At 44.5% G+C, this 14,667-nt stretch overlaps 1 protein-coding gene across 3 annotated transcripts; it reads right to left on the reverse strand.

The window, feature by feature from the left end:
* Window positions 1-1,295: 1,295 nt before the first annotated feature.
* Window positions 1,296-10,294, reverse strand: fgf18a (fibroblast growth factor 18a). Of its 3 annotated transcripts, none has more exons than XM_040016124.1 (5): window positions 8,626-10,294; window positions 5,210-5,249; window positions 4,941-5,121; window positions 3,129-3,235; window positions 1,296-2,994 (listed from the first exon to the last, which is right to left on the reverse strand). In XM_040016124.1, exons 1-5 carry the CDS (start codon window positions 8,655-8,657, stop codon window positions 2,725-2,727), a joined length of 630 nt encoding a protein of 209 aa, XP_039872058.1. In that variant the 5' UTR covers window positions 8,658-10,294; the 3' UTR covers window positions 1,296-2,724. The 3 variants fall into 3 exon arrangements, with proteins under 3 accessions (XP_039872058.1, XP_039872057.1, XP_039872056.1); XM_040016123.1 differs by having other exon boundaries at window positions 1,296-2,997; window positions 4,941-5,118; window positions 8,626-10,288; XM_040016122.1 differs by having other exon boundaries at window positions 1,296-2,997; window positions 8,626-10,285.
* Between the last annotated feature and the right edge of the window lie 4,373 nt (window positions 10,295-14,667).

Below are 14,667 nucleotides of genomic sequence, written 5' to 3' on the forward strand. Positions count from 1 at the left end.
TTTTAACAGTTTAACAAAAAAATGAATAAAATAATGTCCTATCAACAAATTTTAATTTGCAGCCAGTATCTTGTTATAAATGCAAAAAGTAAGCCTCATACAAATGGGCAAAATTGGTTGTTGTAAGTTATAAGTTTATATCAAAATACTCGATACTGTTACTGTGATATTTATCTCCTGCATGCTTAGAATATTAAGTTAGATACTGCAAACCCTGCTTGTCTCAGATTTACAGCATTAGATCACGAATTCTCCCACAAACATAAAAAAGAGATTAAATCTGCGACTACTAGTGGTTTACACATTTGCCTAATAAATTAAAGATAGCTGGTTTGATTCTGGTAGGACACACAAATCCCTTGAGGGTTGCAAAAAGCAGGGCATCTTACATAAAAAAACAAGCATAAGGATTGACCTGATCGTAGCTTATGGAACTCAAACCTAACGCCTTCGAAAGCTTTTCAATCAAAGGTGATGTCTTGAGATTTCGTTTTTTCAATCAGTCCGAAAACCCAACAGTGATGAATCTGTTATTTAAATCAATTATTTTATCACAGTTTTATTTAGTGTGTGTGTGTGTGTGTGTGTGTGTGTGTGTGTGTGTGTGTGTGTGATTGTGTGTGAATATTCATCTGTAAAGAACAGAGCTCTTACTCAAATTGTTAAATTGTCTCAGAGGCTGATTGGTGACCCACAGTTGAACCCAGATATCTGTAGATATGGCCTAGACAGTTACAGCGGTTAGCTGGGTACTGGTGTTACTTAACCAGTTTGCATAGTGAGTTTCTCTTCCTCTTGTAGAAAGGCTTCTAATGCCAAAGCGTAGAACAACAAAAAACAGCTTTATTCCAGCAGCTACCACTCAGAAGTCACAATTTTGCAATCCTACATGATGCTGCATAAGTTCTATTATAATTTATCTATCTCAGTGTGTTGTATTTAGCTTATCTTTTGTCTGCTTGTTCAGAAGATCTGCATGTGAGGACCCTTAATGCAGACCAAATCTACGTAGAGGTGAGCCTGAACCTGAAAAAACAAGTTCTAAATGATATAAAACACAGAAAGCTATCGACCCATTGTATTACAGTAGCTAGAACTTACAAAACTTTTAATATTTGGCCAAATAAATTACTTAGATATTTAATTTTTAAATTAAAACAAAAAGGCTGCCAAGTGATAGGTTTTCGAACAACGTATTAATCACCAAAAGGTCAGATGAGGTGTGTCTGTGAAAGTGGCCCTTTAAACAGAACGGAACAGGTGAAGAAGTTGAATGAGGACGGGAGACAAAGAAAATGTTTCTGTAAGGTTTACTGAGTCGAGAAAGACTGCTGCACACAGAGCTGAAATAAATAAATGAAATAATTTTATCATAATAATTATAGTAACCATCATAGTAAGATTGCTTATTTAGGGTTTCTGTCTTCTTTTATATATATAATATATATATAGAACTTTCAATAAATTGTTCCCTTTAATATTTTTTTCTCCTGTGTTTATGCATGAGACTTTGGTTTGTTCCACTGAATGTCCTGGTAGCAGCACTCTGTATCCACGGTATCGCACAGGAGCATCATCCCCTGGGTCGTTTCCATAGCAATGCTAAAAGAAAAGGCACCCTCCCCGGCGGGCTCGGCCCCGGCACTCATCATCCTCTGTGCCTAAAGGCTGAGGATGTCATGTCCTGTTGGGGGGGAGGATTCATGAAGAAGGTTGTCTTCCAGTTGTCTTTGGTCAGTTGTTAGTTTGGTTTTGCTGTGATTTTGCTGGCTGTTTTTGGTGCAGCTTGTTTGTTTTTTTTTGTGTGTGTATTTTTTTTCTTATACATTCCAGTTCCTAAAGCTTCAGTCCCTGCGGTGAGTTGTCACAGGTTCATGCAGGGACTACATGGTCCCTTTCCAGAGTCCCCCGTGATCCAGCTTCACTCATGGTTGTTGCACTCGCTCACTCTGACACACACAATCTAACATACATTTTCTCATTGACTTCTTGCAAACATGCAATTATTCAGTAAGCCACTCATTCGAACATTCCCTCATTCACCCTGCCATTCATCCAATAGCCTCACAGGATGGCACTAATTTAGCAGTGAGACAAATAAGTGCGACACATGTCAACAGTCCATTACTGGTCCATTTGATCTGAGCAGATCACTATATCCCTTTTGTCCATTCCACCATTTTCATGTCTTCTCCATCATTCTTTCCCTTTATCTGCAGGCTAAGCACCCACTCTCTTGTTCAGTCAGTCTTTCTCACCCTTGTCCGTTTTGCATGGTCCAGTTGTAATCCCATACTTGACATTGTCCAGCTGGTACAGAACAGGAGACACAAAGGCCTTGTGGTTTTTGTGGTTGTGAACTAAAGGCCTTTGTAGACCCCAGGGACTCTGGCTGCCCTTCAGGTTCACTGTCAGTGTATCTAGAAAATGAAGGGAAGCACACCAGGTCCAAAGAGCTTCCAGCATTGGACCAATTATTGGTCTCGTTGGTCCAGTAAGGGGAACTTAAACTGAGAGGAATGATCATTAACTAGGGAGGCTGTAGTGGCAAATCAGGTGTAGAGCTAAACCCCATGAATGATTCATTAATATTCTGGTCAATGTTTTTCCCAACAAAGGGAAGTGTTCAGTCATGTGTGACAGAAGGAATGAAAGGGTTAGCTATTGGCAGGCTCAGGTCAAGGCTTTGGATGACAAGACAGTGGGTGCTAGAGTTAGCCACAACTAGCGGGGCCCAGTAGCGCGCACCCTCTTGCCCCGCTTGCTGACGGTGGTGAAGCGAAATGGAGTGGTGAGGTCAGGCTGCTCTCCCGGTGGGAAGCGTTTCATGAAGTGTACATCCTGCTGGTTGGGAAGCGTCTGCGGACCACGGCGAGGACGCCCTTTTTTAGTAAAGCCAACATACCAGCCCGTGTAGCGCGCTGACATTAGAGCTGTGTAGTGGTTTTCTAGGACCTTTTCCACAAAGACACAGTCTGCACTTCGATTACTGGCCTTCTGAGAGAGCAGAAAAACCACAGGTATACACACACACACACACAGAGGGAGAGAGAGAGAAAAAAAAGGCTGGTCAGAAAGAAGTAAGAAGATATTCTGGATTAACATGTGTCTAAAAGAAGAAGTCTCACCTTTCCTACCAGCTTCCCACGGCGGTTCATGCACAGGTAGAAATTGGTTTCTTTGCCACGGATTCTCACCTGGCTACCAAAGGTATCAGCCTCCACTACGAGCTGGGCTTGTGAAGGGACATACAAAGGGACATACAGACATTAGAGCCATAGGTAGTGTGGACACATTATGTACTTATATATAGTCAAGATTTAAAGACTTTCACCCCACAAATAACAAGACAGAAAGCTAACGGCGTCCTAAATTTAGGGCTTGTTTAGTTTTGCATATCGGCCTAGCCAAGAACAACATTCAAACTGACACTGACAGACCTTTTGTTGAGCACCGTAGATTACTGACTGCTGTTAAATCTAAACCAGCCCTTTAAAGCAGATAAGGCATTCATACTGAATCACAGTTGTAGGATTCATAGTTGCTATTAAACACACTGATAAATCACAGACAGATGTAAATGTCTCTGGTTGGACAGATGGTTGTCAGATAAGCCTGGTCACACACATGGATGTGAGGCCGCTGACCAGAAATGGGCCTTGTAAAAAAGATAAGAGCCAAGACTAGATGGAGCACCGTGAGCAGAGAGGAGCGGGAAAACACTCAGACTGAATGTCTGTGATATTGTTGTTTTAAGATGTGTGCATGTGCGCTTCTGCCTCTGAGTGTGTGCAGGTGCATGTGTGTTTATCCTTCATCCTTCCAGGCAACAGCGCTTCGCTAACTACACATCTTTACAGAGCGTTTGTGCCTATTTAAAAATAAAATCCCTAAAACGGTTCCTACATGACCTTAGTCAACAAAGGGGTCAAGAGAAATCAATACCTCCCTCCCTCTTGCCCCCTTCGCCTCTCTTCCCCCAACTCTCTTCTCATCTCCCTTCTGTTCTTTCACTTAATGTTTAGACTTTCGTGCACTTGCTTTATATCTTCGCTCTCTGCACTTGGTTCCCATGTCTAATGCCTTGTTGCCACAGTTGGTCGGATTTAGGTGGATTTGCTGTCTTTCAGGTAGTATTTGTCCAAAAAAAGAAATCCTCCCTATCTCTTGCATCTGGAGTCTAGTTCCTAGCTTGACGTGGTGTGTTTGTGACCTGGCACCCTTATCAATGCAAAGGATGTGCTGCTGAGCCACATGCAGAAATGTGAACTCCACTTTTATGGCTTGGCTTTCTTCTTCCCATTGATTCAGGGGGGTTAAGAATGGGTTAGCCATCATTACAGACAGAGGAGGAAGTGGGGGATGGACAGGGACAGTGTTAGAGGATGGATGGGAGAAGGGGGGTGGGTGGGGGGGTTCCTGCTGTTTTAAATCCAGAGGAGATAACAGTGAGGATGCAAAATCAATGGAGGGATCGATGAAGGAGATGAGTTTCTAACACTCAGCCAGTCACTCTACCTGGCAGGCTTCTCCATCTAACTCACACTTTATTTCACACACCAACTTCTCTCTCTCTCTCTTTCATTCTCTCTCTCTTTCATTCTCTCTCTCTCTCTCTCTAACTTTCTTTTCCTCTCTAGTGAATCATTGAGTCAGCAGCCAGTCGATGAGGTCTTTGTACTCCCAAGACAAGCTCCACTGCCCCTCTGCCAAAGCCTGGGGAGATGTGTGTGTGCTTTTGTGAGTGTGGCTGCACAGTTGCATTCTGTCTCCATTCATGCATGCACTTGGTCAACCTTTAAGTCTTTGTACTTGCAGCTGTTAGATAGTGTGAGTGTGCACTTTGGTGCGAGTAAGCATCTTTCTCAGCGTGCATACACACATAACATTTAAACTTGTCCACTTTACACCGTACCCACATGTTTGTGTGTGTGTATTACCATATTTGTCTCCATCTTCACCCCGGGCACTGATTTTGCGTCCCAGCACCTGGACGTGCTTGCCGCTGGTTCGGCTGTAGAGCTGGTATACTCTGTGGTGTCGCCGACTCATAGTGTCTCGCACCTGTGTCTGGTTCTCCACATGCACACTGAAGTTGACTCCATCCATACCAAGTACCTGCTGGAACACCCACACCCACCCATGAGTAAAGATCAATATACAACTTCATGCCGCACAATCACTCTTTGTCATGCCTGCTGTTTCTCACCTGTAATGGATTGCACATCACCAGCAACATCTGGATACATCTGAAATAATATAAAACAGATGAGCTTAGAAGAATGTAAGCAACACTGAATGCTGGAAGAGTCAAGCATGACACCATCATTTCCATCTCTTTCTTCTCTGCCGTTCTTTCTGTTCAACATCTCATTTCCTTATTGGGTCATTACTCACAGTTCTGGGTGTGCTGCTGGCACAGCAACTTGACATAAAGACAGGCAGATGTCCAAGGATCAGCAGACAGACAACACCCAGAGCAGTGTTTATTGTAACGCTACCAGCCTTCTGCCCGAACCCAATTTCTGACCCGTCTGTGACTTTTGCTACACCAAAATCTGGCCTGCAAATGACCTGATTGGAGCATAGCAAAAAATGGCAAACATGCCAAGACAGCTAGAACATGTTTTGGTTTGGACATCTAAGGGAGTGGGCTGGCATATTTGGCTGCTCTGCATATGTAGACAGCTGAGTTGGACTACAGGTGTACATTCTACTGTGATGTGGCTTTTAAGAGCTGTGGACTGTGGTTAAATTTAGAAATGAATAGACGAGAGCAAGAGCTACTGAAACACGTGGAAAGATAATTTATGAAGGAATTGACTGGTGGTGATGCAGCAGGCAGAAATAATAAATACCGCACACGTAGAAGTATACTTTTGCGTGTTATTTCTTATTTGTTATCACTCTCTAGCTAAACATTTAAATAATGTTTAGATTTAAACACTTAGTTACAGTTACAATTATAATTTTTCTCACTTCATCACATTGCTTAATTGAAGCCTGGACCTTGACCTTGGATATATTGAATGTTATTTACAGCCTCAGAAAGGGAGTGATTGTGTTGCGCAAAGCCTACTTTGGCAGTTCTTGAACTGCTCTAAATTAGTGACTGAAGACTTGATGAAGTTCAGAACCCAGTGTGTGGGCTGAAAAGCAATTCTACGAATTTTGTCTTTCCCCACCTCATCTTATGCTATCTCTCTGTGTGCCTCTTCTCTCTTTCTGCTCCACTCTTTTTCTCTCCTCCCTATCTCTCTTCAAACTTCATGGTTTCTCTGCGAACTCTACCTATTCCTATCCATGCCTGCCTCCTATCTTCCTTTATGTTTAGAGTTAGCGAGGCAACTCCTCCACACTGTCATGGGCATGCACACAGATGTGCAGATGTGTGCATGTGTGTGTACAGGAGAAGCAGGCAGCTGACAGCTGGGCTAAAGCAAAAGGAATACAATCTGCTGAGAGAGGAAGAGAGCAAGGAGATGAGAGAAGTGCACGACGACAGAGGAAGGGAGGAAGGTGAACTGAGAAAAGAGAAAGAGAGACAAAGTCAAAGAAGGCTGACAGAGAATAAAAGAGGTGGGAGATAAAATCAGAAAGAACAGGCAAATGCGCAGATGTGAGGTGGAGGAGACACGCTCGAAAAAAAAACAACACAACACAAGGTTATGCATCTCAAAATGAGAGACACGTTTAACCACAGTGTAGACTGATGTGAGAAGTAGAGAAAAAGATAAATAACAGGAAAGAGAAGAGGTGTTCGGCTCATGCCCATGGTAACACGCTACTGCCTCCTGTCACACACACATGTATAAACAAAACGTCATCACAACCCTTTTGCTTTCTTTCTCTTTTCCTTCTTTCTCAGTATTGACTTGCGTTAGCTTCTGAATCGTTCTAATAGATGCAGACATCCTGGGAAATGCAGTAAAGCATTGGCCCTCACATTTTGCCTGCGCAGGCGAAAAAACCTGAGCGCCTGTGCATTGTGAGGACTCTCAGCTGTTAAAACACCACGGCTGCACTGCTGCCGAGGACACTGTAGGAAAAGTGCCTCAGCACTGGATTCTCCCGCTCCCACAAAAACCACAGACACTCCATATTATGCCAGCCACAGAGAGAAAAAGAAGCAGAGAGGAAAGAGGGAGACAGGATCAGCCAGGAGTGGGGGAGGGATGAGAATAGGAGAGAGTAAAAGTTGGGGAGAGTAAAGACAGAAGGAGGTATGGAGAGAGGGAAAGCCCGGTACACCTTGGCCAGTGGCCAAAGCAAGCAATGATCTGACATCATAAATGTGCGTCCCAGCAGATCTACCATATGGAGTCTGTGGTTAGACGAGCAGGCCTCAGTATCGAGGACTGGGCACCGGTGTGGAGTGAGAGTGGTCGACCTGGTGGGACTTAGCACAAAGCAGCGGTTTCAGCTGTGTGTAGCAGTGGTTAACGTGGTAGGCCAACGCTGGAGCAGTGGGCTTCAGCACAGTGCAAAGAGTTTCAGATGTTCTGCGGCAGGCCTTAAGAATACTGGTTCAGCGAGTGGGTGTGTGAGTGGTATTGGCAGTAACAGGGCTTACAGCGCAACATTTGTGAGAAAACCAGAGGGCCTAGACATTGTTCTGTGGCTTTAGCAGAAGAGCAGTAACAGGTTGTTGTGGCTAAAGGCCCTTGGTTTTTCTCACTGGCTGAAGAATTATGATGAAGTTGGTTAAACAGTATGTAGATGAATAAATGGAGCTGTTGTAAAAATGATAGGTGAGGCAGAGATGGGTGGAGAGATGATTGGCTCAGGGAGACCTAAACTAAAACCAGCAGACTAAACAGTGAGCCTGCTCATCTTCAGACACTGCCAGGGGCGTCATCATTCATCAGTTATTAATTCATACTTTTTTCTTTTTTTTTAACTGAGCAAGTATCTATGGAAAAAGCATTATAGGGAAGAAAGCAAGACAGATGTATGTAGTTAGATGGGTAGGTGGAGAGAGGGTGAGGGAGACACACAAAGAGAAGGAAAGTCAGGAAGACACCAGCAGCAGCAGGAGCACACACCCTGTCCAGGTTGTGTGAGGAATGAGAAGTATCTGGAGATGACTGCCATCTGGGAGAACACCGCCGACACAAAGAAAGAAAAATAAACCCCTGGCTTTTAACAAGACACACCTCCAATGGGCAAACTCGAGCCCCTTGAGCCCATATCCTCCTCCCTTAGATTTGCTCTTGGCACTTGATCATTTTCCTATCACACTAGATAAAGCTTGTGTTATTTGACTTCTGAAATATTTTCAATAGGAAAAAACATTTTCTTGGAGATGAGAAATGGTCTTTTCTAAGCCAGCCTGGCCATCCCTGAAGTAAATGCAGATGGTGATGGAGATGTTTATGGCAGGTTTTATGAGTTACACAGCCCTGACTCTGACCCAGTGACCCTGAACTGTCAGCCAATCAAAACAGGGCTCTATGGCATGTTTTCTATGGGGACTGATTAGGAGTGATGTAATCGCTAGATTCTGCAACCTTTCTCTCCATCGTCTTCTCGCCTACCCAAAAACTAGTTTAAACAACTGAAACACAATAGAACCTGAGGAGTGAAGCAATAATATTTGATGATAAAGTGATAGAAGTGACTTACAAGACGGTCAGCGTGGAAAGAAGGGACCACATTGCTTCCCCCCTCCACTATGGAACTTGTCCCAGAGACAGTCTCCTCGCTCGGTTTGAGCCAGTCCGACAGAGTGGCTCAGAGTCCCCCTCTGTGTTTTGAAACCGGTGGACGTTGTGCAGAGTCAAAGAGTGAGCGGACACTCCTGTTGGCATCGGCGGCGTTGTGCCCCGGTTGCCCCGGCGTAAGTAAATGTGCGGGCACGGGCAAGTTGGGGTCTGAAGCTGGGTGAACTGTGCCACTGTGACCGCCGGGCAACCTCTAACAGCTGTCCAGACCGGGGATGGAACGGATGGGCGGAGGAGCAAAGAGTTAGAATTTTAAACGCTCGCTGCGCGTACCCGACAAGGAGAGGAACAGGTGAAAGCGCGCTCACGCCTTACAGATAGCCAATTCCAGTCAACCCTGTTGACCCTCAGAGTGATGCTTGGCCGAGTGAACAGATGCGGCGCGTGCGTAATCTTTTGTGTAATCCAATGCGTAACGTTTAAGCGTAACAGCAGGCTCCCGGACACCAAAATGAGTTATGTGGTTGCTGGGATGAGACGGGTTGTTTGCCACGCCGCAGACGGGAGCAGGAGGCAGGTTTAGTCCCAGTAGAGCAGGGTCAGATGCTGTTGGAGGTGGGGTACCTGGGCGTGCTGGTGGACGAAACTGCGACCTGGAGAAGGTTGCTCTGCGGGCCCAGGGTAATGCAAGGCGGGCACGGTCATGTCTGCGTCCCCACGCTGACTCAACTGGTCTGTGGCTCAGGTGACACCGACCAACAGCGTATGACAAAGTGGGTGATAAGGTCCCGGAGCGGTCCAGCTCAGAGGGGTATATGGAGAGTGCTGAATGAGAATCGGAGGGGGAAATAAAGGGGAAAGAAAGATGAGGAAGGGAGGGGTGGCTGGAGATGATGGGAACAGCTGTGACTGGGTGGCGGACTCAGCCACCCGCGACACGGCGAGGAAATGACAGCCGCACTTTGCACCTGATTTTCCGGACTTCCCCGCTTTCCTCAGCCGCTGGTTACCGCCTGGCTGCAGTAGTCCTCCCTGCGCCCTCTCGACACAATACCTGCCAAAACACAGCACGATGACATCACCTCCAAAATGTTTGAAGGGGGAAAATGCAATCCGATCTTTTTATTTATTTATTTTTTTCAAACGCAGAAAGTTTAAGCAGTTTCTCTGAAGGGGGGAAAACACCAAAGTCTCTTCGTTCCGAGAAAAAACAACTCCGCGGTGGAAGAGGAACGGAGTCGAGTTCACCAGTTTGAGAAGGACTAAAAGTTAACGCGAGCTCGCAGGAAACATGTTTACGCAAAATCTCACTGACAGATCGACTCCCAGTGCAAAACCTGCACAGCTCCTCTTTCCCATATATCTGTTTCTGTTTCCCTGTTTCATTCAGGCACCAGAGGAGGAAACGAAGGAGGGAACGCAAAAAGAATCCAGCCGTGCGCTTTTATCCACTTCACTGGTATTATGTAGATTCTTCTCCCTTTCAAAAAATTCCAAGGTTTCTTTTCTTAAAAAAAAAAGAGAAGCTCTTCTTGAGGGGGCTGCACAGGAGAGGCGCGTCGGCAGGCACAGACCTCACTCCAAGAAAAACCAGAACAAGATTTTAACAGACGCGGATCAATCCTCCCTCCCTCCCTCCCACCCCTCGCGCTCTCTCTCTGCCTCTCTCTCTCTTTCTTGCTCTCCTACACACACACACACACACACACACACACACACACACACACACACACACACACACACACACACGCTTATTGGATCAAAATGGGATTAGTTGGTCGCTCTGCCCTGCCGACCAAAACTTACACTACACAAATATCCATTTTAACAAGTGCTCCGTTCCATGTGAAAACATCTGGTAATGAGGTGAGATAATTTCAGTTGTTTACAATACAAACCGTTTTGTTTCAATAATTTTCTCGAATCGGGCACTTTTCCTCTGTACTTTGTCTGTCCTGTTACAGCTAATATTTGTTTGTGGCAATTCTTGAATCAAGCTAAATGCATTGGAAACAATTAGAATGATGTCATAGTACCGGGAGTAATTCGCTTTTCAAAAAAAAAAGTCCCTTTCAGAACAAATGGGCTTGTGAAAGTATTTTTGGCCAAAGAGAATGTAAAATTAAAAAGTGCATTTAAAAGAAATCTGACAACACAAACACCTGCCTTAGCCAGGTGAACAAATCTCTGATCACCAAAGCAGACTTCTTGCCCTCCGTTATCTCTCCAAAAAATAACATCACCTCCGTAGCCTCAGTGGCCCCGGATTTTGGATAAAGGTTGTAAGGTGGAGAGGGCAGAGCTCCATCTCTCTCTCTCTCTTTTATTCTCGCTCAAACACGCGCACGCGTTCACACACCCTTCAGAGTCGCCGCACTTTTAAGTGATGTATTTTGACTCCCAATTTCATAACTTTTAAGTTAAACCTTAAGAAGGAAAAATGAAACGGAGAATGAGAGACAGTCGGGAGGGCGGTATGTAAGCACGGACACGGATCCAAAACGAACATTTCTCAGGGATTTCGGCAGCAACGCCCGCTCTGCGCTCCCAAAACTCCCTCTCACCGCCGCACAACCGCAGACGGTCAGCCAAGCCAACACAACACTCCTGCCATACCTTTCATACACACACACACACACACACACACACACACACACACACACACACACACACACACACACACACACACAGGGAAATAATAGAGAGACAGAGTAAATTTATCCTTGTGTGTGTCTGTATCTGTGTGTGTGTAACAGAGGTTGGTGGGTGTTGGCTTTATACATCAGGGACACTTATCTTGGCTCCAAGTGCAGGCTTATTCTTTTCAACATTGTAGGCTACTTTCAAATCACACACACATGCAGAGACTTCTGCAACTGGACAGAGTTGAGCTGGGCTGGGTAGGGGTTGACTGTGGTTGAATGCCTTTCCAGTCATGCTCCATAGACAAGCCTCTGGCCTTCTTTCCTACTACTGGCTCTCTCTGTCTTTGCACCTGTGTCTGGGCTCTTTTTCACCACTCACCACAATGCTGCAAGGGACACGAGTGTAAATGTTGTGAAGAGGGATTTGAACCACATTTTGGTGATGAGGTATGGGCCTGTCTGGTACTCTTAAGCCCAGATGGAAGGGTTCAGAGCAGGAACTATAGCACATCTTGAAGTAAGAAAAAACAGGCAGAGTAGCTCAGATCTATTCATTTACAGTATAAAAAAGCCTAAGCGTAGTAGGCCTTTTGGCTTAACAGTAGAAGGAGATTTGTATTTTGTAGTAACAGATTTTTCCAAAGGCTCTCATTGTGAAATGAAATTTATGCTACACAAATGATCTATTGGAAACGAGCAATAATGTATCTTAGGTCATCAGTACTAACTGGGTGCAAAGAGAAAAACAAAAGACAACTAAAAGGCAGTAGAAGGAAAATCTGGGGTATGTTCCCCAGGTTTTTCAGGTTTGATACTTTTCACTGGGACGATTTCATGTTTTCCTTTCACGCCAGGGACCAAGGGAGATGGAGCTATGTATGTCTGTATGTTCCCAAACTTTGGACCTGTCCCTCTCTTCTGACATCAGAAATGTTGACATAAAAGGACAATTTTAGTCATTACTCAAAATCAGCACTTTGGTGTCCCCCAGAACTTTGCATCATCTTAATTTCACTTGTATTTACATTGTGTTTCACGCAATAGGCTTAAATCTATGTTGGTATTGTTAGGAACTTCCTGTATGTTAGGCGCTTTAAAAATATAAAAAAATAAGGCCAGTCTTCACAATAAGCAGTTAAATCAATGTATGTTACCTCTGCATGCTGCTGAAAAAAAAAACCCCAAACTACATTGACAACCTTTAAAATAACAAAGTTCAAGAAAACGTCTCATGAAGCCAACCAGACCTTTTCTTTGCTCTTCTCTCCTTCTGTCACCTTTCTTTTGCCCATTCATTTTCTGCCTGTCCTATCTGTCTCTTTAATCTCTCTGGCTGTTTTTTTTTTTTTTTTTTTTATCTGCTCGCTCTGTCCCTCCCTCTGTTTGCAGCCAGCATATTGATTGCCCATGTCTTTGCCTCTGCAGCTCCTGCTTATTGATCCTTAACTAAGACACACAAACTTGTATGCACAAACATCCTCAGATACATGGATGTACCCTTCCCATTTCCCAATAGCCCCAAAACCATCTTACTTTGCAGCCCAGTTTTGTCACACACATTATTCATACATGTACATGTGCCTGCGCTCTCATGTGCATAAACAGAACCAAAGCAGCACTCACCAGGACACCAGATATTTTTTGCATATACCCTCTGTTGTGTTGAATAGACTTGGCATTGATGGACGTTATGCCTTTGTGCTCCTCTCATGACTCATTAAAGTGAATGAGACCCGTGTGTGTTTGTGTTGGTGTGAGTCTGGGGCCCTGTAGCTGCTGTAGGTCTGGGCCCAGCTCTCTCTTCGTATTTTTCTCTTTCTCTTTGACTGGGCCTGCAGGCTTCTTCCAGGGAGCCTGGTCAATATGGTCATTCTGTCAAGCAATTAACATCGATCAGCGCTCGTCAATACCGTCAGCACCCAGACAAAGACCCAGGGTGCATTGCGTGCGCTCGCCCTTTCTCTATCACAGTCCAACAAATCCCCAAACAGCACTCTCATTATATGAGGGCATTCTGCCCTGACCCCAAGGTCATCATGCAGGATTCAATGTTATGGGTGACTGGAGTACAACCTAATGCAGAGCTCAGAGGGTTCTGAGCCGCAGGCCAGTTGTTGACTCATTATTGCAGTTGTGCATACGTGTGTGGAGGTGTGGAGAGGGAGTCAAATAGTTTGGTTTAGATATAGGCAAAGACAAGTTGGCAGGCATGCAATATCGTCCCCCTGCTGTTTATTCCAAAGCGCTAGACATTTTGAAAACTTTGAACAGTATAAATGCAATCCATCATTCTGATGACATACTGTGCAGACTTGGAAATTTCAGATGTGTCAAGTGCAGTGGATTGTGTCCAATTAACTTTGTCTATAAGATATGGGCTGTATATGTTAGCATGTGAAGAGGGATCAGGTCTGTGTGTATGTGGGACCTCCAAAGGGAGAAGAAGACTTGTGGCTTTGATTAATACCTGCAGACATGGACCCTAAACTTCACATCAGATGTTGAGATGTCAGCCTAACATTGGTTTCTGGTATAGATATCCCTACTCTGTTAATCATGGGCCAAGTTTAAACTGTTCCCCAATGTGTAAATGTATGAGACACTTAATAAAGGCCCTTTGATGACAGGGGGCCCATGCAAAGTCAAGGAATGTGTACAGTGTGCCTGGCTTTGAAATGAGAACCTGTTCGCCACTTGTCTGCATCTGCAAGATGAGAGAATCGACAGCTGCAACTAAGCAAGAGCAGGAATTAATTAGTGGAGAGCAATAGCGAGCCATGGCTGAGATGAAGAGAAGAGCAAAATATTGTTTTTATTAGCAGCGATGTTGGTGGTGCACAGCCTGCTCCCTTCTCTTGCTTAGGAAGATTAATCCAGTGAATATGAACGTTTACTCTGCTCCATCTCGGAATCCATTGCAGCTGTTGTCTCTATACATAGCCCAGCTGAGGCACTGGAATAACTTTACTTTGACACTTTCAAGTTGGAGGGTTTGATGCTGCTTTGGACTCATGTCAGGGTAATTATTCACGCAATCTATCTTGTCACTGTTAGGCCAAGTCCTAGTCCTACAGAGTGAATTGTGCTCAGGTAGTCGAGTTTCTCAGACAACACCTGTATTCTGGTCAGCAGTACAATTTTAATTATGTAAGTTATTTAGGGGTTTATTGTCATTATTCTGAGTGAGGTCTGACAAAGTACATAATAATACAAAACATCTGTACCTTGATTAACAAAGAGCATAACGCTGCCTCTACAGTATATCCAGAAACATATCAAATCCAGCAGCGGGACTGTCTCATCTTTGCCTCTGTGCCATCTGGCAAGACCACTTGTTGAAGTTTGGATATTTTGCACTG

The sequence above is a fragment of the Simochromis diagramma genome, unplaced genomic scaffold (assembly GCF_900408965.1).
Source record: "Simochromis diagramma unplaced genomic scaffold, fSimDia1.1 OVJJ01000685.1, whole genome shotgun sequence".
Lineage (NCBI taxonomy): Eukaryota > Metazoa > Chordata > Actinopteri > Cichliformes > Cichlidae > Simochromis > Simochromis diagramma.

Coding starts and splice junctions, on each gene's coding strand:
- fgf18a (XM_040016122.1), bottom strand. CDS start 8,657: ATGTGGTCCCTTCTTTCCACGCTGACCGTCTT. Junction 5,250..8,625: donor CTTTCCACGCTGACCGTCTT/GTAAGTCACTTC, acceptor ATATTATTTCAG/ATGTATCCAGATGTTGCTGG. Junction 5,122..5,209: donor TGATGTGCAATCCATTACAG/GTGAGAAACAGC, acceptor TGGGTGTTCCAG/CAGGTACTTGGTATGGATGG.